Raw genomic sequence first — 21918 nt, forward strand, 5'->3', positions numbered from 1 at the left:
GATTTGGAAACAATCATAGCAATAAAAAGTGACATATCACAATGCAATGAAATAATGATTTTGCTTCGGATGTTTGTCAACCGTAAACACTGACAGTTGATCCAAGATGTACTTTATCAAGTCAGTCCGTGTTCCATTTTGTCACGTGCCAAAAACAGCTAAGCGGAAGGACACAGACAAAGAATGTTGTGCTTTGGATTTGGATTTTGGAAGACAAAAAGCAACAACCCTTCCAATACACCCATCAGTTTCTAGAGTGAACCTCGTGGTAACCTCACTGAGGCTGATTGAATGGATTTCATCATCCGCTGCAAACTTCCGCAAACACGAAGAAGCGTTTACTTGCTCTAAAGCAGCCATCACCAAATCGCGGTCCGCGTTCGGACCGGACCCATGACCAAGGTATGATGAATTTCTTTCAGGGCGCATTCGCAAAGGTTGGCGTTGCAATTCTAGTTAATACGGAAAATGCGTCACTGATTTGAGCCAATCAAATCTTTTGTTTACGATCCACTGCCAATTGCGCAGCAGACCGGAAGAGAGTGCTGCTGACAGTATGCCATGCTAAAAAGTTAGCGAGGTCGATGCGTGTTGTTTTAAATGAATGGACGGAGAAATTTAGTTTCGTTCTGGCTGCAGCCGATTCAAAACCAGTGTGCATCATATGCTCCGAAACCGTCGCCACATTGCGAAGCGCCACTACGAAACAAAGCACCGGCCTTTTTGCAAAGTTAACCGCTGAAGTTTGAGGTGAGCGCACGCAAAAACATCGAACTTCGAGTGCAGTATAACAGATTTTTACATTTTCGTTTACAGCCCAGCAGCATACAAACGAATGTTCACTAAAAGTATCATGGATTTTGAGGAAACATAAAAAAACATTCAGTGATGGGGAAATTGTGATGGAGTGCTTAAATACGGTTGCACAAACATTATTTAAAGGAAAACACAAAACCCAGGTGTGAAATAATCTACCAAATCCCAATGGCCCTGACACTGTTCCAACCCAGAATTAAGTCACTGGCAGGGCAATCACAAACTAATTTTTCTCATTAAGAGAAGTTAAAAAAATATTCAAAAGAAAAGTTGGTGTCAAAGCTCATTTTTAATTACTTTTTCATGAGGACAGCCATTTTTATTGATTGTGTACTGAACATGTTGACCTGTTTTACTTGGATGATTAGGCTTTCCGTTTTTTTTAGGATGATAACTCTTAGATTTAAGAAAAAAAAGGTAAAAGATATTAACTCAATGCTTAGGACTTGATATATTTCTGCAGGAGATATTTTACTGTTTTTTTTTCTGGAAGTGGCAAACTTAATTTCCTGGAGCCACATTTTCTTGAATGTGAAATAAACGCCTTAAATTTGTTTGACTGGCAAAGGTGTTTAATGGGAACATTGCTAAATATTTTGTATATAAGTGCACTCTGTTGAAAATGACTAAACATTGAAACTATATAAAAATGTGAACATAGGCTAGACATTAAGGGAAGTTGGACTTTGGTTCAGACCTTTTAATTGGAAGAAATTTTAGTCGTGGACCTCTGTGACTTTTAATTGAATACCTCTGCTCTAAAGGCTCCACCTACACGCTGCTGAACGTCATGTCTCGCGATATTTGGTGCACTTATAAAGTGCGATGTCTTCACACGCATTCTTTCTTTCTTTCCTTTAACGGCGAAAGTGTAGCAGTAATTGGTCGTCCCGAATCGGGCTCGTCCGACACCCTCATCAATAAAGCTGAACTGAGTTCAACCTCCACACCAACATGCCTCCCAAATTCGACCCCGACGAGTTTGAAGTTGGCACGTCTATCATGTCGAACGAGACTTAAAGATGACGCTTCTGTGACAAGATGGAGTCGCACTCTCTCGACCTTCCCACGGCGTGTTCACAATGGTAATATTGAGACTCGAGCTGTGACCGACGTGTGTTTGATAGAAGTGTTTGTGGGCTGTTTCTAGTGGTATTCCGTTGTTTAATTTGGAAACGCGACCGACCCACTCGTGCTTTGCCACGTGGGCTAAATTGCTAACTGTTAGCTGGTAACTGTTAGCTTCTCTGAGACAATGCCGACACAATGAAGCCACATTAACGTGTTTTATCAATCATCATTGTTTAAGCCCTCGCCTCCGGCGCTCCTATTTAGTAATGGAAACATGTTTTAAGCAAGTGTGTACTACTTAAGATGTCTCCCTTGACATAGGTGTGTAACACGCAGTTCTTTGATTTACAACTTATTGTCTCTTAATTTTTCTGAAGGTGCATTCACAACTAAATCCAGAAGCCATGTTTCATAGCAGAAACGCATATTCCATAGTAGTGAAAAACGTTAGAGCTATGAAATACCGATAACTCAATACTTACGTTTGCAATTTCTGTTAGTTTAAATGTATGCCATGTACTAAGGAAGTTGAGCCATTGCTTTAAACGTAAAGAAATAAAAGTAATGTCACATGTTAAAAGCTACTTGGCATGTATACTATCACGTGCTTCCCCACTAATGTGAACATGCATTCCAGCCCTACACTTGCAAGAAATATGCTGGATGCAAGATTAGTTTTTGAGTAATCTTAACTTTCAGTTATTGTTTGTCTTGTAGTGTACATGAGGTGCACAGGAGGAGAGGTTGGCGCCACATCTGCTTTGGCGCCCAAAATTGGTCCCCTCGGTCTGGTGAGTATTTGAGCCAGGCTTTGCAAAAATAAAATGAAAAAATAGCCTCCCGCCACTATGCTAGTCTGTCTGAGTGACTTTGTGTCGTCCAGTGGAGGCTAAGAGTGACCTGGTTTTAGGAAACAGGGCTACCCAAACCAATGGTCAACCCTGTGCCAAAAATTCTAGAACAGTCCTTGTCATGTCCGAACTGTGCCTTTATCACTCTAGTAAATCTTATTCACGCAAGTGTAATAACCCCATTGTTAATGTTTACCAAAGAGGAAGGTGTTTGCCAAACTGCATATTTTCCACTCTGTTTTAAAGATGCTAGTTGTCACTCTTAAATAACATGAATTTATGTTAATCTGAAAATCCCCACAGCTAAGATTAGCTATTTGATTCCATTAGAGAAACTGATCCTGTTGTACTCTTACAGTCGCCCAAGAAAGTTGGTGATGACATTGCCAAGGCCACCGGTGACTGGAAGGGCCTGAGGATCACCGTCAAGCTGACTATCCAGAACAGACAGGCAGCGGTACAGACACGAAGTTTCTTAAAATTGGGGAAACGGTTGACACCCCCACCCCACCCTCTGATTTGAGTTGCATGCAAAGTGATACCCTGCTTAATTGGAGGGGTTCAAGTGGAAATGAGACTTAGTCTTGCTTCTGTCTTTCATAGATTGAGGTGGTTCCTTCTGCCTCCGCACTGATCATCAAAGCGCTGAAAGAACCCCCTCGTGACAGGAAGAAGGTCAAGAACAGTAAGTGGCGGTTTAAACAATTAGGTTTGCTAAATAAATAAAAGTTTCATTGGGGTCTTAAAGGTTTGACCCTTGGGAAAATTCATGAATGATAATTTTGGAAATGATAGTAAATTATCACTCCATTGACTCTTATGCCATTTTTATTAATCATGTCGTCAATGTTATTTTTTCCCGCTCCCCTTCCAGTCAAGCACAGTGGAAGTGTGACTTTTGATGACATTCTGGGTGTTGCTCGTGTCATGCGTCCTCGTTCCATTGCAAGGGAGCTGTCAGGTAAGAGTAAACATTTTGTCAAGCTGTACTAATGTATACCAGGGCCTAGGATTGGGTTTTGTTGGTTCGCCTCCCACCACTATGCCTGTCTATCAGAGTGACTGAGTATAGTCCAGTGGAGGCTCAGATGGACCCCACTTTCGATGACAGAGCTGCCCAATGTATTGGACAACTCTGCATGGAGTCTGCCACACTATGTGAATGAGTGTATTGACAATAAATGTTGCAAGTATCTGATGTTAAAAGAATGTGTTAATGAGGCTGTTCATTGTTTTTATGGATTTTTGTTTTGACAGGAACCATCAAGGAGATTCTGGGTACGGCTCAGTCTGTTGGCTGTACCATCGATGGCCGTCCTCCCCATGACGTAGTTGACATCAACAGTGGCAAAATTGAGTGCCCCTCTGAGTAATAAAATGTTGGAAATGGAATCACTTTTGCCTTGTTTTTCTTACTCATGCTTTTGCATATGTGCTTGTTGATATGTTATGTCTCTTTAGTTTTTAACTCAATTGAGCTTGAACAGAAGTCATGAAATAGCTTTGTTACAGAAGTGCTGTTATTCTATGAAGGACAGACAATAATTTTAGTGGGAAGAAGTTTCAGTCGGTCTGCAGCTGTATTCCCTTTGTGCAGATCTGTCATGTTTATAGCCCTGCCCATAGGGCAACAAACCTGAAGTCACTTTGCAAGGTTCCTTGTGTTTTTACGAAAGGTGATCTTAAATCTAAAGCACAGTGCTAATTTGAAGCCCGTGCTTTTGTTTACTACTGTGGATCGTATGGCATGTTTCTATAATTTGCAATAGGCCACCTGGAGATCTCCCTTTGCGTGTTATACTGGCCTTTTATTTCCCACCACAAAACTAGTATTCCAGGGATCAGACCAGAGATGTTGATGCCTGCACACTACTGCCCCCTACTGGTGACATGTTTTGCCCTCTTTCCGTGAAACGTGCACGCAAAACCAACGGGCGAAGGCTGACACTTTGGCCCAGTTACTTTGTCTTGTCGAGGGGGCTCTGTGCTACACTTGAACATCATATTGGTCGCACTAGCACACGTTTGGTTGAATCTTGGTGGAGCTAGGCTAATGTATGTCCACTTAATTCTTTTACGGCCCCCTTCCACGAGGTCATTGAGCTGTCCAGCAGTTGAACAGCCGTCACAGAACTGGGCAACAAAATGTCTTAGTGATCAACCAAACGGGCTCTGATTTCACAATGAAATGAAAATTGTATATTCAATTGAGTGTGTGTATATACATATTTTTTTTTTTTGGGGGGGGGGGTTCGTCAGTTTAGCCAGTTCAGCCCAATGCAGCATACAACATTTCCATTTGTAAACAGGTGTACAATTATTTTTGCGACTAATGCACCACATAATTCACATTATTTATGACATTGATAAAGGTTCACAGCAGAAAAAAACTGAACTGTCATCAACCCTAGCAAAAACTGCAAAACTCAGTCACCCCGTTCATCTTATCCATTTCAAATGAATCAATGTCACTTTTTTTAATTGTTCCTGTACTACTCACATCAATTCTACAGCACAGTTATGAAAGTATATAACCACGTGCTTTTAAAGTTCATTGGCAGGAAGGAGAATATTGAACCCCCTTAGTCAATCAAGTTAATCAATCCAACAATAATGTCATTTCATGACAGATTTGGAAACAATCATAGCAATAAAAAGTGACATATCACAATGCAATGAAATAATGATTTTGCTTCGGATGTTTGTCAACCGTAAACACTGACAGTTGATCCAAGATGTACTTTATCAAGTCAGTCCGTGTTCCATTTTGTCACGTGCCAAAAACAGCTAAGCGGAAGGACACAGACAAAGAATGTTGTGCTTTGGATTTGGATTTTGGAAGACAAAAAGCAACAACCCTTCCAATACACCCATCAGTTTCTAGAGTGAACCTCGTGGTAACCTCACTGAGGCTGATTGAATGGATTTCATCATCCGCTGCAAACTTCCGCAAACACGAAGAAGCGTTTACTTGCTCTAAAGCAGCCATCACCAAATCGCGGTCCGCGTTCGGACCGGACCCATGACCAAGGTATGATGAATTTCTTTCAGGGCGCATTCGCAAAGGTTGGCGTTGCAATTCTAGTTAATACGGAAAATGCGTCACTGATTTGAGCCAATCAAATCTTTTGTTTACGATCCACTGCCAATTGCGCAGCAGACCGGAAGAGAGTGCTGCTGACAGTATGCCATGCTAAAAAGTTAGCGAGGTCGATGCGTGTTGTTTTAAATGAATGGACGGAGAAATTTAGTTTCGTTCTGGCTGCAGCCGATTCAAAACCAGTGTGCATCATATGCTCCGAAACCGTCGCCACATTGCGAAGCGCCACTACGAAACAAAGCACCGGCCTTTTTGCAAAGTTAACCGCTGAAGTTTGAGGTGAGCGCACGCAAAAACATCGAACTTCGAGTGCAGTATAACAGATTTTTACATTTTCGTTTACAGCCCAGCAGCATACAAACGAATGTTCACTAAAAGTATCATGGATTTTGAGGAAACATAAAAAAACATTCAGTGATGGGGAAATTGTGATGGAGTGCTTAAATACGGTTGCACAAACATTATTTAAAGGAAAACACAAAACCCAGGTGTGAAATAATCTACCAAATCCCAATGGCCCTGACACTGTTCCAACCCAGAATTAAGTCACTGGCAGGGCAATCACAAACTAATTTTTCTCATTAAGAGAAGTTAAAAAAATATTCAAAAGAAAAGTTGGTGTCAAAGCTCATTTTTAATTACTTTTTCATGAGGACAGCCATTTTTATTGATTGTGTACTGAACATGTTGACCTGTTTTACTTGGATGATTAGGCTTTCCGTTTTTTTTAGGATGATAACTCTTAGATTTAAGAAAAAAAAGGTAAAAGATATTAACTCAATGCTTAGGACTTGATATATTTCTGCAGGAGATATTTTACTGTTTTTTTTTCTGGAAGTGGCAAACTTAATTTCCTGGAGCCACATTTTCTTGAATGTGAAATAAACGCCTTAAATTTGTTTGACTGGCAAAGGTGTTTAATGGGAACATTGCTAAATATTTTGTATATAAGTGCACTCTGTTGAAAATGACTAAACATTGAAACTATATAAAAATGTGAACATAGGCTAGACATTAAGGGAAGTTGGACTTTGGTTCAGACCTTTTAATTGGAAGAAATTTTAGTCGTGGACCTCTGTGACTTTTAATTGAATACCTCTGCTCTAAAGGCTCCACCTACACGCTGCTGAACGTCATGTCTCGCGATATTTGGTGCACTTATAAAGTGCGATGTCTTCACACGCATTCTTTCTTTCTTTCCTTTAACGGCGAAAGTGTAGCAGTAATTGGTCGTCCCGAATCGGGCTCGTCCGACACCCTCATCAATAAAGCTGAACTGAGTTCAACCTCCACACCAACATGCCTCCCAAATTCGACCCCGACGAGTTTGAAGTTGGCACGTCTATCATGTCGAACGAGACTTAAAGATGACGCTTCTGTGACAAGATGGAGTCGCACTCTCTCGACCTTCCCACGGCGTGTTCACAATGGTAATATTGAGACTCGAGCTGTGACCGACGTGTGTTTGATAGAAGTGTTTGTGGGCTGTTTCTAGTGGTATTCCGTTGTTTAATTTGGAAACGCGACCGACCCACTCGTGCTTTGCCACGTGGGCTAAATTGCTAACTGTTAGCTGGTAACTGTTAGCTTCTCTGAGACAATGCCGACACAATGAAGCCACATTAACGTGTTTTATCAATCATCATTGTTTAAGCCCTCGCCTCCGGCGCTCCTATTTAGTAATGGAAACATGTTTTAAGCAAGTGTGTACTACTTAAGATGTCTCCCTTGACATAGGTGTGTAACACGCAGTTCTTTGATTTACAACTTATTGTCTCTTAATTTTTCTGAAGGTGCATTCACAACTAAATCCAGAAGCCATGTTTCATAGCAGAAACGCATATTCCATAGTAGTGAAAAACGTTAGAGCTATGAAATACCGATAACTCAATACTTACGTTTGCAATTTCTGTTAGTTTAAATGTATGCCATGTACTAAGGAAGTTGAGCCATTGCTTTAAACGTAAAGAAATAAAAGTAATGTCACATGTTAAAAGCTACTTGGCATGTATACTATCACGTGCTTCCCCACTAATGTGAACATGCATTCCAGCCCTACACTTGCAAGAAATATGCTGGATGCAAGATTAGTTTTTGAGTAATCTTAACTTTCAGTTATTGTTTGTCTTGTAGTGTACATGAGGTGCACAGGAGGAGAGGTTGGCGCCACATCTGCTTTGGCGCCCAAAATTGGTCCCCTCGGTCTGGTGAGTATTTGAGCCAGGCTTTGCAAAAATAAAATGAAAAAATAGCCTCCCGCCACTATGCTAGTCTGTCTGAGTGACTTTGTGTCGTCCAGTGGAGGCTAAGAGTGACCTGGTTTTAGGAAACAGGGCTACCCAAACCAATGGTCAACCCTGTGCCAAAAATTCTAGAACAGTCCTTGTCATGTCCGAACTGTGCCTTTATCACTCTAGTAAATCTTATTCACGCAAGTGTAATAACCCCATTGTTAATGTTTACCAAAGAGGAAGGTGTTTGCCAAACTGCATATTTTCCACTCTGTTTTAAAGATGCTAGTTGTCACTCTTAAATAACATGAATTTATGTTAATCTGAAAATCCCCACAGCTAAGATTAGCTATTTGATTCCATTAGAGAAACTGATCCTGTTGTACTCTTACAGTCGCCCAAGAAAGTTGGTGATGACATTGCCAAGGCCACCGGTGACTGGAAGGGCCTGAGGATCACCGTCAAGCTGACTATCCAGAACAGACAGGCAGCGGTACAGACACGAAGTTTCTTAAAATTGGGGAAACGGTTGACACCCCCACCCCACCCTCTGATTTGAGTTGCATGCAAAGTGATACCCTGCTTAATTGGAGGGGTTCAAGTGGAAATGAGACTTAGTCTTGCTTCTGTCTTTCATAGATTGAGGTGGTTCCTTCTGCCTCCGCACTGATCATCAAAGCGCTGAAAGAACCCCCTCGTGACAGGAAGAAGGTCAAGAACAGTAAGTGGCGGTTTAAACAATTAGGTTTGCTAAATAAATAAAAGTTTCATTGGGGTCTTAAAGGTTTGACCCTTGGGAAAATTCATGAATGATAATTTTGGAAATGATAGTAAATTATCACTCCATTGACTCTTATGCCATTTTTATTAATCATGTCGTCAATGTTATTTTTTCCCGCTCCCCTTCCAGTCAAGCACAGTGGAAGTGTGACTTTTGATGACATTCTGGGTGTTGCTCGTGTCATGCGTCCTCGTTCCATTGCAAGGGAGCTGTCAGGTAAGAGTAAACATTTTGTCAAGCTGTACTAATGTATACCAGGGCCTAGGATTGGGTTTTGTTGGTTCGCCTCCCACCACTATGCCTGTCTATCAGAGTGACTGAGTATAGTCCAGTGGAGGCTCAGATGGACCCCACTTTCGATGACAGAGCTGCCCAATGTATTGGACAACTCTGCATGGAGTCTGCCACACTATGTGAATGAGTGTATTGACAATAAATGTTGCAAGTATCTGATGTTAAAAGAATGTGTTAATGAGGCTGTTCATTGTTTTTATGGATTTTTGTTTTGACAGGAACCATCAAGGAGATTCTGGGTACGGCTCAGTCTGTTGGCTGTACCATCGATGGCCGTCCTCCCCATGACGTAGTTGACATCAACAGTGGCAAAATTGAGTGCCCCTCTGAGTAATAAAATGTTGGAAATGGAATCACTTTTGCCTTGTTTTTCTTACTCATGCTTTTGCATATGTGCTTGTTGATATGTTATGTCTCTTTAGTTTTTAACTCAATTGAGCTTGAACAGAAGTCATGAAATAGCTTTGTTACAGAAGTGCTGTTATTCTATGAAGGACAGACAATAATTTTAGTGGGAAGAAGTTTCAGTCGGTCTGCAGCTGTATTCCCTTTGTGCAGATCTGTCATGTTTATAGCCCTGCCCATAGGGCAACAAACCTGAAGTCACTTTGCAAGGTTCCTTGTGTTTTTACGAAAGGTGATCTTAAATCTAAAGCACAGTGCTAATTTGAAGCCCGTGCTTTTGTTTACTACTGTGGATCGTATGGCATGTTTCTATAATTTGCAATAGGCCACCTGGAGATCTCCCTTTGCGTGTTATACTGGCCTTTTATTTCCCACCACAAAACTAGTATTCCAGGGATCAGACCAGAGATGTTGATGCCTGCACACTACTGCCCCCTACTGGTGACATGTTTTGCCCTCTTTCCGTGAAACGTGCACGCAAAACCAACGGGCGAAGGCTGACACTTTGGCCCAGTTACTTTGTCTTGTCGAGGGGGCTCTGTGCTACACTTGAACATCATATTGGTCGCACTAGCACACGTTTGGTTGAATCTTGGTGGAGCTAGGCTAATGTATGTCCACTTAATTCTTTTACGGCCCCCTTCCACGAGGTCATTGAGCTGTCCAGCAGTTGAACAGCCGTCACAGAACTGGGCAACAAAATGTCTTAGTGATCAACCAAACGGGCTCTGATTTCACAATGAAATGAAAATTGTATATTCAATTGAGTGTGTGTATATACATATTTTTTTTTTTTGGGGGGGGGGGTTCGTCAGTTTAGCCAGTTCAGCCCAATGCAGCATACAACATTTCCATTTGTAAACAGGTGTACAATTATTTTTGCGACTAATGCACCACATAATTCACATTATTTATGACATTGATAAAGGTTCACAGCAGAAAAAAACTGAACTGTCATCAACCCTAGCAAAAACTGCAAAACTCAGTCACCCCGTTCATCTTATCCATTTCAAATGAATCAATGTCACTTTTTTTAATTGTTCCTGTACTACTCACATCAATTCTACAGCACAGTTATGAAAGTATATAACCACGTGCTTTTAAAGTTCATTGGCAGGAAGGAGAATATTGAACCCCCTTAGTCAATCAAGTTAATCAATCCAACAATAATGTCATTTCATGACAGATTTGGAAACAATCATAGCAATAAAAAGTGACATATCACAATGCAATGAAATAATGATTTTGCTTCGGATGTTTGTCAACCGTAAACACTGACAGTTGATCCAAGATGTACTTTATCAAGTCAGTCCGTGTTCCATTTTGTCACGTGCCAAAAACAGCTAAGCGGAAGGACACAGACAAAGAATGTTGTGCTTTGGATTTGGATTTTGGAAGACAAAAAGCAACAACCCTTCCAATACACCCATCAGTTTCTAGAGTGAACCTCGTGGTAACCTCACTGAGGCTGATTGAATGGATTTCATCATCCGCTGCAAACTTCCGCAAACACGAAGAAGCGTTTACTTGCTCTAAAGCAGCCATCACCAAATCGCGGTCCGCGTTCGGACCGGACCCATGACCAAGGTATGATGAATTTCTTTCAGGGCGCATTCGCAAAGGTTGGCGTTGCAATTCTAGTTAATACGGAAAATGCGTCACTGATTTGAGCCAATCAAATCTTTTGTTTACGATCCACTGCCAATTGCGCAGCAGACCGGAAGAGAGTGCTGCTGACAGTATGCCATGCTAAAAAGTTAGCGAGGTCGATGCGTGTTGTTTTAAATGAATGGACGGAGAAATTTAGTTTCGTTCTGGCTGCAGCCGATTCAAAACCAGTGTGCATCATATGCTCCGAAACCGTCGCCACATTGCGAAGCGCCACTACGAAACAAAGCACCGGCCTTTTTGCAAAGTTAACCGCTGAAGTTTGAGGTGAGCGCACGCAAAAACATCGAACTTCGAGTGCAGTATAACAGATTTTTACATTTTCGTTTACAGCCCAGCAGCATACAAACGAATGTTCACTAAAAGTATCATGGATTTTGAGGAAACATAAAAAAACATTCAGTGATGGGGAAATTGTGATGGAGTGCTTAAATACGGTTGCACAAACATTATTTAAAGGAAAACACAAAACCCAGGTGTGAAATAATCTACCAAATCCCAATGGCCCTGACACTGTTCCAACCCAGAATTAAGTCACTGGCAGGGCAATCACAAACTAATTTTTCTCATTAAGAGAAGTTAAAAAAATATTCAAAAGAAAAGTTGGTGTCAAAGCTCATTTTTAATTACTTTTTCATGAGGACAGCCATTTTTATTGATTGTGTACTGAACATGTTGACCTGTTTTACTTGGATGATTAGGCTTTCCGTTTTTTTTAGGATGATAACTCTTAGATTTAAGAAAAAAAAGGTAAAAGATATTAACTCAATGCTTAGGACTTGATATATTTCTGCAGGAGATATTTTACTGTTTTTTTTTCTGGAAGTGGCAAACTTAATTTCCTGGAGCCACATTTTCTTGAATGTGAAATAAACGCCTTAAATTTGTTTGACTGGCAAAGGTGTTTAATGGGAACATTGCTAAATATTTTGTATATAAGTGCACTCTGTTGAAAATGACTAAACATTGAAACTATATAAAAATGTGAACATAGGCTAGACATTAAGGGAAGTTGGACTTTGGTTCAGACCTTTTAATTGGAAGAAATTTTAGTCGTGGACCTCTGTGACTTTTAATTGAATACCTCTGCTCTAAAGGCTCCACCTACACGCTGCTGAACGTCATGTCTCGCGATATTTGGTGCACTTATAAAGTGCGATGTCTTCACACGCATTCTTTCTTTCTTTCCTTTAACGGCGAAAGTGTAGCAGTAATTGGTCGTCCCGAATCGGGCTCGTCCGACACCCTCATCAATAAAGCTGAACTGAGTTCAACCTCCACACCAACATGCCTCCCAAATTCGACCCCGACGAGTTTGAAGTTGGCACGTCTATCATGTCGAACGAGACTTAAAGATGACGCTTCTGTGACAAGATGGAGTCGCACTCTCTCGACCTTCCCACGGCGTGTTCACAATGGTAATATTGAGACTCGAGCTGTGACCGACGTGTGTTTGATAGAAGTGTTTGTGGGCTGTTTCTAGTGGTATTCCGTTGTTTAATTTGGAAACGCGACCGACCCACTCGTGCTTTGCCACGTGGGCTAAATTGCTAACTGTTAGCTGGTAACTGTTAGCTTCTCTGAGACAATGCCGACACAATGAAGCCACATTAACGTGTTTTATCAATCATCATTGTTTAAGCCCTCGCCTCCGGCGCTCCTATTTAGTAATGGAAACATGTTTTAAGCAAGTGTGTACTACTTAAGATGTCTCCCTTGACATAGGTGTGTAACACGCAGTTCTTTGATTTACAACTTATTGTCTCTTAATTTTTCTGAAGGTGCATTCACAACTAAATCCAGAAGCCATGTTTCATAGCAGAAACGCATATTCCATAGTAGTGAAAAACGTTAGAGCTATGAAATACCGATAACTCAATACTTACGTTTGCAATTTCTGTTAGTTTAAATGTATGCCATGTACTAAGGAAGTTGAGCCATTGCTTTAAACGTAAAGAAATAAAAGTAATGTCACATGTTAAAAGCTACTTGGCATGTATACTATCACGTGCTTCCCCACTAATGTGAACATGCATTCCAGCCCTACACTTGCAAGAAATATGCTGGATGCAAGATTAGTTTTTGAGTAATCTTAACTTTCAGTTATTGTTTGTCTTGTAGTGTACATGAGGTGCACAGGAGGAGAGGTTGGCGCCACATCTGCTTTGGCGCCCAAAATTGGTCCCCTCGGTCTGGTGAGTATTTGAGCCAGGCTTTGCAAAAATAAAATGAAAAAATAGCCTCCCGCCACTATGCTAGTCTGTCTGAGTGACTTTGTGTCGTCCAGTGGAGGCTAAGAGTGACCTGGTTTTAGGAAACAGGGCTACCCAAACCAATGGTCAACCCTGTGCCAAAAATTCTAGAACAGTCCTTGTCATGTCCGAACTGTGCCTTTATCACTCTAGTAAATCTTATTCACGCAAGTGTAATAACCCCATTGTTAATGTTTACCAAAGAGGAAGGTGTTTGCCAAACTGCATATTTTCCACTCTGTTTTAAAGATGCTAGTTGTCACTCTTAAATAACATGAATTTATGTTAATCTGAAAATCCCCACAGCTAAGATTAGCTATTTGATTCCATTAGAGAAACTGATCCTGTTGTACTCTTACAGTCGCCCAAGAAAGTTGGTGATGACATTGCCAAGGCCACCGGTGACTGGAAGGGCCTGAGGATCACCGTCAAGCTGACTATCCAGAACAGACAGGCAGCGGTACAGACACGAAGTTTCTTAAAATTGGGGAAACGGTTGACACCCCCACCCCACCCTCTGATTTGAGTTGCATGCAAAGTGATACCCTGCTTAATTGGAGGGGTTCAAGTGGAAATGAGACTTAGTCTTGCTTCTGTCTTTCATAGATTGAGGTGGTTCCTTCTGCCTCCGCACTGATCATCAAAGCGCTGAAAGAACCCCCTCGTGACAGGAAGAAGGTCAAGAACAGTAAGTGGCGGTTTAAACAATTAGGTTTGCTAAATAAATAAAAGTTTCATTGGGGTCTTAAAGGTTTGACCCTTGGGAAAATTCATGAATGATAATTTTGGAAATGATAGTAAATTATCACTCCATTGACTCTTATGCCATTTTTATTAATCATGTCGTCAATGTTATTTTTTCCCGCTCCCCTTCCAGTCAAGCACAGTGGAAGTGTGACTTTTGATGACATTCTGGGTGTTGCTCGTGTCATGCGTCCTCGTTCCATTGCAAGGGAGCTGTCAGGTAAGAGTAAACATTTTGTCAAGCTGTACTAATGTATACCAGGGCCTAGGATTGGGTTTTGTTGGTTCGCCTCCCACCACTATGCCTGTCTATCAGAGTGACTGAGTATAGTCCAGTGGAGGCTCAGATGGACCCCACTTTCGATGACAGAGCTGCCCAATGTATTGGACAACTCTGCATGGAGTCTGCCACACTATGTGAATGAGTGTATTGACAATAAATGTTGCAAGTATCTGATGTTAAAAGAATGTGTTAATGAGGCTGTTCATTGTTTTTATGGATTTTTGTTTTGACAGGAACCATCAAGGAGATTCTGGGTACGGCTCAGTCTGTTGGCTGTACCATCGATGGCCGTCCTCCCCATGACGTAGTTGACATCAACAGTGGCAAAATTGAGTGCCCCTCTGAGTAATAAAATGTTGGAAATGGAATCACTTTTGCCTTGTTTTTCTTACTCATGCTTTTGCATATGTGCTTGTTGATATGTTATGTCTCTTTAGTTTTTAACTCAATTGAGCTTGAACAGAAGTCATGAAATAGCTTTGTTACAGAAGTGCTGTTATTCTATGAAGGACAGACAATAATTTTAGTGGGAAGAAGTTTCAGTCGGTCTGCAGCTGTATTCCCTTTGTGCAGATCTGTCATGTTTATAGCCCTGCCCATAGGGCAACAAACCTGAAGTCACTTTGCAAGGTTCCTTGTGTTTTTACGAAAGGTGATCTTAAATCTAAAGCACAGTGCTAATTTGAAGCCCGTGCTTTTGTTTACTACTGTGGATCGTATGGCATGTTTCTATAATTTGCAATAGGCCACCTGGAGATCTCCCTTTGCGTGTTATACTGGCCTTTTATTTCCCACCACAAAACTAGTATTCCAGGGATCAGACCAGAGATGTTGATGCCTGCACACTACTGCCCCCTACTGGTGACATGTTTTGCCCTCTTTCCGTGAAACGTGCACGCAAAACCAACGGGCGAAGGCTGACACTTTGGCCCAGTTACTTTGTCTTGTCGAGGGGGCTCTGTGCTACACTTGAACATCATATTGGTCGCACTAGCACACGTTTGGTTGAATCTTGGTGGAGCTAGGCTAATGTATGTCCACTTAATTCTTTTACGGCCCCCTTCCACGAGGTCATTGAGCTGTCCAGCAGTTGAACAGCCGTCACAGAACTGGGCAACAAAATGTCTTAGTGATCAACCAAACGGGCTCTGATTTCACAATGAAATGAAAATTGTATATTCAATTGAGTGTGTGTATATACATATTTTTTTTTTTTGGGGGGGGGGGTTCGTCAGTTTAGCCAGTTCAGCCCAATGCAGCATACAACATTTCCATTTGTAAACAGGTGTACAATTATTTTTGCGACTAATGCACCACATAATTCACATTATTTATGACATTGATAAAGGTTCACAGCAGAAAAAAACTGAACTGTCATCAACCCTAGCAAAAACTGCAAAACTCAGTCACCCCGTTCATCTTATCCATTTCAAATGAATCAATGTCACTTTTTTTAATTGTTCCTGTACTACTCACATCAATTCTACAGCACAGTTATGAAAGTATATAACCACGTGCTTTTAAAGTTCATTGGCAGGAAGGAGAATATTGAACCCCCTTAGTCAATCAAGTTAATCAATCCAACAATAATGTCATTTCATGACAGATTTGGAAACAATCATAGCAATAAAAAGTGACATATCACAATGCAATGAAATAATGATTTTGCTTCGGATGTTTGTCAACCGTAAACACTGACAGTTGATCCAAGATGTACTTTATCAAGTCAGTCCGTGTTCCATTTTGTCACGTGCCAAAAACAGCTAAGCGGAAGGACACAGACAAAGAATGTTGTGCTTTGGATTTGGATTTTGGAAGACAAAAAGCAACAACCCTTCCAATACACCCATCAGTTTCTAGAGTGAACCTCGTGGTAACCTCACTGAGGCTGATTGAATGGATTTCATCATCCGCTGCAAACTTCCGCAAACACGAAGAAGCGTTTACTTGCTCTAAAGCAGCCATCACCAAATCGCGGTCCGCGTTCGGACCGGACCCATGACCAAGGTATGATGAATTTCTTTCAGGGCGCATTCGCAAAGGTTGGCGTTGCAATTCTAGTTAATACGGAAAATGCGTCACTGATTTGAGCCAATCAAATCTTTTGTTTACGATCCACTGCCAATTGCGCAGCAGACCGGAAGAGAGTGCTGCTGACAGTATGCCATGCTAAAAAGTTAGCGAGGTCGATGCGTGTTGTTTTAAATGAATGGACGGAGAAATTTAGTTTCGTTCTGGCTGCAGCCGATTCAAAACCAGTGTGCATCATATGCTCCGAAACCGTCGCCACATTGCGAAGCGCCACTACGAAACAAAGCACCGGCCTTTTTGCAAAGTTAACCGCTGAAGTTTGAGGTGAGCGCACGCAAAAACATCGAACTTCGAGTGCAGTATAACAGATTTTTACATTTTCGTTTACAGCCCAGCAGCATACAAACGAATGTTCACTAAAAGTATCATGGATTTTGAGGAAACATAAAAAAACATTCAGTGATGGGGAAATTGTGATGGAGTGCTTAAATACGGTTGCACAAACATTATTTAAAGGAAAACACAAAACCCAGGTGTGAAATAATCTACCAAATCCCAATGGCCCTGACACTGTTCCAACCCAGAATTAAGTCACTGGCAGGGCAATCACAAACTAATTTTTCTCATTAAGAGAAGTTAAAAAAATATTCAAAAGAAAAGTTGGTGTCAAAGCTCATTTTTAATTACTTTTTCATGAGGACAGCCATTTTTATTGATTGTGTACTGAACATGTTGACCTGTTTTACTTGGATGATTAGGCTTTCCGTTTTTTTTAGGATGATAACTCTTAGATTTAAGAAAAAAAAGGTAAAAGATATTAACTCAATGCTTAGGACTTGATATATTTCTGCAGGAGATATTTTACTGTTTTTTTTTCTGGAAGTGGCAAACTTAATTTCCTGGAGCCACATTTTCTTGAATGTGAAATAAACGCCTTAAATTTGTTTGACTGGCAAAGGTGTTTAATGGGAACATTGCTAAATATTTTGTATATAAGTGCACTCTGTTGAAAATGACTAAACATTGAAACTATATAAAAATGTGAACATAGGCTAGACATTAAGGGAAGTTGGACTTTGGTTCAGACCTTTTAATTGGAAGAAATTTTAGTCGTGGACCTCTGTGACTTTTAATTGAATACCTCTGCTCTAAAGGCTCCACCTACACGCTGCTGAACGTCATGTCTCGCGATATTTGGTGCACTTATAAAGTGCGATGTCTTCACACGCATTCTTTCTTTCTTTCCTTTAACGGCGAAAGTGTAGCAGTAATTGGTCGTCCCGAATCGGGCTCGTCCGACACCCTCATCAATAAAGCTGAACTGAGTTCAACCTCCACACCAACATGCCTCCCAAATTCGACCCCGACGAGTTTGAAGTTGGCACGTCTATCATGTCGAACGAGACTTAAAGATGACGCTTCTGTGACAAGATGGAGTCGCACTCTCTCGACCTTCCCACGGCGTGTTCACAATGGTAATATTGAGACTCGAGCTGTGACCGACGTGTGTTTGATAGAAGTGTTTGTGGGCTGTTTCTAGTGGTATTCCGTTGTTTAATTTGGAAACGCGACCGACCCACTCGTGCTTTGCCACGTGGGCTAAATTGCTAACTGTTAGCTGGTAACTGTTAGCTTCTCTGAGACAATGCCGACACAATGAAGCCACATTAACGTGTTTTATCAATCATCATTGTTTAAGCCCTCGCCTCCGGCGCTCCTATTTAGTAATGGAAACATGTTTTAAGCAAGTGTGTACTACTTAAGATGTCTCCCTTGACATAGGTGTGTAACACGCAGTTCTTTGATTTACAACTTATTGTCTCTTAATTTTTCTGAAGGTGCATTCACAACTAAATCCAGAAGCCATGTTTCATAGCAGAAACGCATATTCCATAGTAGTGAAAAACGTTAGAGCTATGAAATACCGATAACTCAATACTTACGTTTGCAATTTCTGTTAGTTTAAATGTATGCCATGTACTAAGGAAGTTGAGCCATTGCTTTAAACGTAAAGAAATAAAAGTAATGTCACATGTTAAAAGCTACTTGGCATGTATACTATCACGTGCTTCCCCACTAATGTGAACATGCATTCCAGCCCTACACTTGCAAGAAATATGCTGGATGCAAGATTAGTTTTTGAGTAATCTTAACTTTCAGTTATTGTTTGTCTTGTAGTGTACATGAGGTGCACAGGAGGAGAGGTTGGCGCCACATCTGCTTTGGCGCCCAAAATTGGTCCCCTCGGTCTGGTGAGTATTTGAGCCAGGCTTTGCAAAAATAAAATGAAAAAATAGCCTCCCGCCACTATGCTAGTCTGTCTGAGTGACTTTGTGTCGTCCAGTGGAGGCTAAGAGTGACCTGGTTTTAGGAAACAGGGCTACCCAAACCAATGGTCAACCCTGTGCCAAAAATTCTAGAACAGTCCTTGTCATGTCCGAACTGTGCCTTTATCACTCTAGTAAATCTTATTCACGCAAGTGTAATAACCCCATTGTTAATGTTTACCAAAGAGGAAGGTGTTTGCCAAACTGCATATTTTCCACTCTGTTTTAAAGATGCTAGTTGTCACTCTTAAATAACATGAATTTATGTTAATCTGAAAATCCCCACAGCTAAGATTAGCTATTTGATTCCATTAGAGAAACTGATCCTGTTGTACTCTTACAGTCGCCCAAGAAAGTTGGTGATGACATTGCCAAGGCCACCGGTGACTGGAAGGGCCTGAGGATCACCGTCAAGCTGACTATCCAGAACAGACAGGCAGCGGTACAGACACGAAGTTTCTTAAAATTGGGGAAACGGTTGACACCCCCACCCCACCCTCTGATTTGAGTTGCATGCAAAGTGATACCCTGCTTAATTGGAGGGGTTCAAGTGGAAATGAGACTTAGTCTTGCTTCTGTCTTTCATAGATTGAGGTGGTTCCTTCTGCCTCCGCACTGATCATCAAAGCGCTGAAAGAACCCCCTCGTGACAGGAAGAAGGTCAAGAACAGTAAGTGGCGGTTTAAACAATTAGGTTTGCTAAATAAATAAAAGTTTCATTGGGGTCTTAAAGGTTTGACCCTTGGGAAAATTCATGAATGATAATTTTGGAAATGATAGTAAATTATCACTCCATTGACTCTTATGCCATTTTTATTAATCATGTCGTCAATGTTATTTTTTCCCGCTCCCCTTCCAGTCAAGCACAGTGGAAGTGTGACTTTTGATGACATTCTGGGTGTTGCTCGTGTCATGCGTCCTCGTTCCATTGCAAGGGAGCTGTCAGGTAAGAGTAAACATTTTGTCAAGCTGTACTAATGTATACCAGGGCCTAGGATTGGGTTTTGTTGGTTCGCCTCCCACCACTATGCCTGTCTATCAGAGTGACTGAGTATAGTCCAGTGGAGGCTCAGATGGACCCCACTTTCGATGACAGAGCTGCCCAATGTATTGGACAACTCTGCATGGAGTCTGCCACACTATGTGAATGAGTGTATTGACAATAAATGTTGCAAGTATCTGATGTTAAAAGAATGTGTTAATGAGGCTGTTCATTGTTTTTATGGATTTTTGTTTTGACAGGAACCATCAAGGAGATTCTGGGTACGGCTCAGTCTGTTGGCTGTACCATCGATGGCCGTCCTCCCCATGACGTAGTTGACATCAACAGTGGCAAAATTGAGTGCCCCTCTGAGTAATAAAATGTTGGAAATGGAATCACTTTTGCCTTGTTTTTCTTACTCATGCTTTTGCATATGTGCTTGTTGATATGTTATGTCTCTTTAGTTTTTAACTCAATTGAGCTTGAACAGAAGTCATGAAATAGCTTTGTTACAGAAGTGCTGTTATTCTATGAAGGACAGACAATAATTTTAGTGGGAAGAAGTTTCAGTCGGTCTGCAGCTGTATTCCCTTTGTGCAGATCTGTCATGTTTATAGCCCTGCCCATAGGGCAACAAACCTGAAGTCACTTTGCAAGGTTCCTTGTGTTTTTACGAAAGGTGATCTTAAATCTAAAGCACAGTGCTAATTTGAAGCCCGTGCTTTTGTTTACTACTGTGGATCGTATGGCATGTTTCTATAATTTGCAATAGGCCACCTGGAGATCTCCCTTTGCGTGTTATACTGGCCTTTTATTTCCCACCACAAAACTAGTATTCCAGGGATCAGACCAGAGATGTTGATGCCTGCACACTACTGCCCCCTACTGGTGACATGTTTTGCCCTCTTTCCGTGAAACGTGCACGCAAAACCAACGGGCGAAGGCTGACACTTTGGCCCAGTTACTTTGTCTTGTCGAGGGGGCTCTGTGCTACACTTGAACATCATATTGGTCGCACTAGCACACGTTTGGTTGAATCTTGGTGGAGCTAGGCTAATGTATGTCCACTTAATTCTTTTACGGCCCCCTTCCACGAGGTCATTGAGCTGTCCAGCAGTTGAACAGCCGTCACAGAACTGGGCAACAAAATGTCTTAGTGATCAACCAAACGGGCTCTGATTTCACAATGAAATGAAAATTGTATATTCAATTGAGTGTGTGTATATACATATTTTTTTTTTTTGGGGGGGGGGGTTCGTCAGTTTAGCCAGTTCAGCCCAATGCAGCATACAACATTTCCATTTGTAAACAGGTGTACAATTATTTTTGCGACTAATGCACCACATAATTCACATTATTTATGACATTGATAAAGGTTCACAGCAGAAAAAAACTGAACTGTCATCAACCCTAGCAAAAACTGCAAAACTCAGTCACCCCGTTCATCTTATCCATTTCAAATGAATCAATGTCACTTTTTTTAATTGTTCCTGTACTACTCACATCAATTCTACAGCACAGTTATGAAAGTATATAACCACGTGCTTTTAAAGTTCATTGGCAGGAAGGAGAATATTGAACCCCCTTAGTCAATCAAGTTAATCAATCCAACAATAATGTCATTTCATGACAGATTTGGAAACAATCATAGCAATAAAAAGTGACATATCACAATGCAATGAAATAATGATTTTGCTTCGGATGTTTGTCAACCGTAAACACTGACAGTTGATCCAAGATGTACTTTATCAAGTCAGTCCGTGTTCCATTTTGTCACGTGCCAAAAACAGCTAAGCGGAAGGACACAGACAAAGAATGTTGTGCTTTGGATTTGGATTTTGGAAGACAAAAAGCAACAACCCTTCCAATACACCCATCAGTTTCTAGAGTGAACCTCGTGGTAACCTCACTGAGGCTGATTGAATGGATTTCATCATCCGCTGCAAACTTCCGCAAACACGAAGAAGCGTTTACTTGCTCTAAAGCAGCCATCACCAAATCGCGGTCCGCGTTCGGACCGGACCCATGACCAAGGTATGATGAATTTCTTTCAGGGCGCATTCGCAAAGGTTGGCGTTGCAA

General features: G+C 41.2%; 4 protein-coding genes and 4 non-coding genes across 8 annotated transcripts; all 8 read left to right on the forward strand.

Annotated features, from left to right (window-relative positions):
* The first annotated feature begins 1635 nt into the window (after window positions 1–1635).
* LOC148314228 (large ribosomal subunit protein uL11-like) lies at window positions 1636–4130 on the forward strand. Its single transcript, XM_088287720.1, has 6 exons — window positions 1636–1901; window positions 2605–2678; window positions 3097–3195; window positions 3342–3423; window positions 3613–3699; window positions 3996–4130. Exons 2-6 carry the CDS (start codon window positions 2610–2612, stop codon window positions 4109–4111), a joined length of 453 nt encoding a protein of 150 aa, XP_088143846.1. The 5' UTR covers window positions 1636–1901; window positions 2605–2609; the 3' UTR covers window positions 4112–4130.
* Window positions 2727–2853, forward strand: LOC148314229 (small nucleolar RNA SNORA65). The gene has a single exon (XR_015841880.1). It is a non-coding gene; the product is annotated as a small nucleolar RNA SNORA65 (small nucleolar RNA).
* Window positions 4131–7002: 2872 nt separating the features above from the next.
* On the forward strand, window positions 7003–9497 carry LOC148314230 (large ribosomal subunit protein uL11-like). Its single transcript, XM_088287718.1, has 6 exons — window positions 7003–7268; window positions 7972–8045; window positions 8464–8562; window positions 8709–8790; window positions 8980–9066; window positions 9363–9497. The coding sequence occupies exons 2-6, from the start codon at window positions 7977–7979 to the stop codon at window positions 9476–9478; spliced, it is 453 nt and encodes a 150-aa protein (XP_088143844.1). The 5' UTR covers window positions 7003–7268; window positions 7972–7976; the 3' UTR covers window positions 9479–9497.
* LOC148314231 (small nucleolar RNA SNORA65) lies at window positions 8094–8220 on the forward strand. Its single transcript, XR_015841882.1, has one exon. It is a non-coding gene; the product is annotated as a small nucleolar RNA SNORA65 (small nucleolar RNA).
* Window positions 9498–12369: 2872 nt separating the features above from the next.
* Window positions 12370–14864, forward strand: LOC148314232 (large ribosomal subunit protein uL11-like). The gene is made up of 6 exons (XM_088287717.1): window positions 12370–12635; window positions 13339–13412; window positions 13831–13929; window positions 14076–14157; window positions 14347–14433; window positions 14730–14864. Exons 2-6 carry the CDS (start codon window positions 13344–13346, stop codon window positions 14843–14845), a joined length of 453 nt encoding a protein of 150 aa, XP_088143843.1. The 5' UTR covers window positions 12370–12635; window positions 13339–13343; the 3' UTR covers window positions 14846–14864.
* On the forward strand, window positions 13461–13587 carry LOC148314233 (small nucleolar RNA SNORA65). Its single transcript, XR_015841883.1, has one exon. It is a non-coding gene; the product is annotated as a small nucleolar RNA SNORA65 (small nucleolar RNA).
* Window positions 14865–17736: 2872 nt separating the features above from the next.
* Window positions 17737–20231, forward strand: LOC148314234 (large ribosomal subunit protein uL11-like). Its single transcript, XM_088287716.1, has 6 exons — window positions 17737–18002; window positions 18706–18779; window positions 19198–19296; window positions 19443–19524; window positions 19714–19800; window positions 20097–20231. Exons 2-6 carry the CDS (start codon window positions 18711–18713, stop codon window positions 20210–20212), a joined length of 453 nt encoding a protein of 150 aa, XP_088143842.1. The 5' UTR covers window positions 17737–18002; window positions 18706–18710; the 3' UTR covers window positions 20213–20231.
* Window positions 18828–18954, forward strand: LOC148314235 (small nucleolar RNA SNORA65). The gene has a single exon (XR_015841884.1). It is a non-coding gene; the product is annotated as a small nucleolar RNA SNORA65 (small nucleolar RNA).
* Window positions 20232–21918: the final 1687 nt, after the last annotated feature.

The sequence above is a fragment of the Idiotropiscis lumnitzeri genome, unplaced genomic scaffold (assembly GCF_059441095.1).
Source record: "Idiotropiscis lumnitzeri isolate Australia: NSW breed Sydney's pygmy pipehorse unplaced genomic scaffold, RoL_Ilum_1.0 HiC_scaffold_358, whole genome shotgun sequence".
Lineage (NCBI taxonomy): Eukaryota > Metazoa > Chordata > Actinopteri > Syngnathiformes > Syngnathidae > Idiotropiscis > Idiotropiscis lumnitzeri.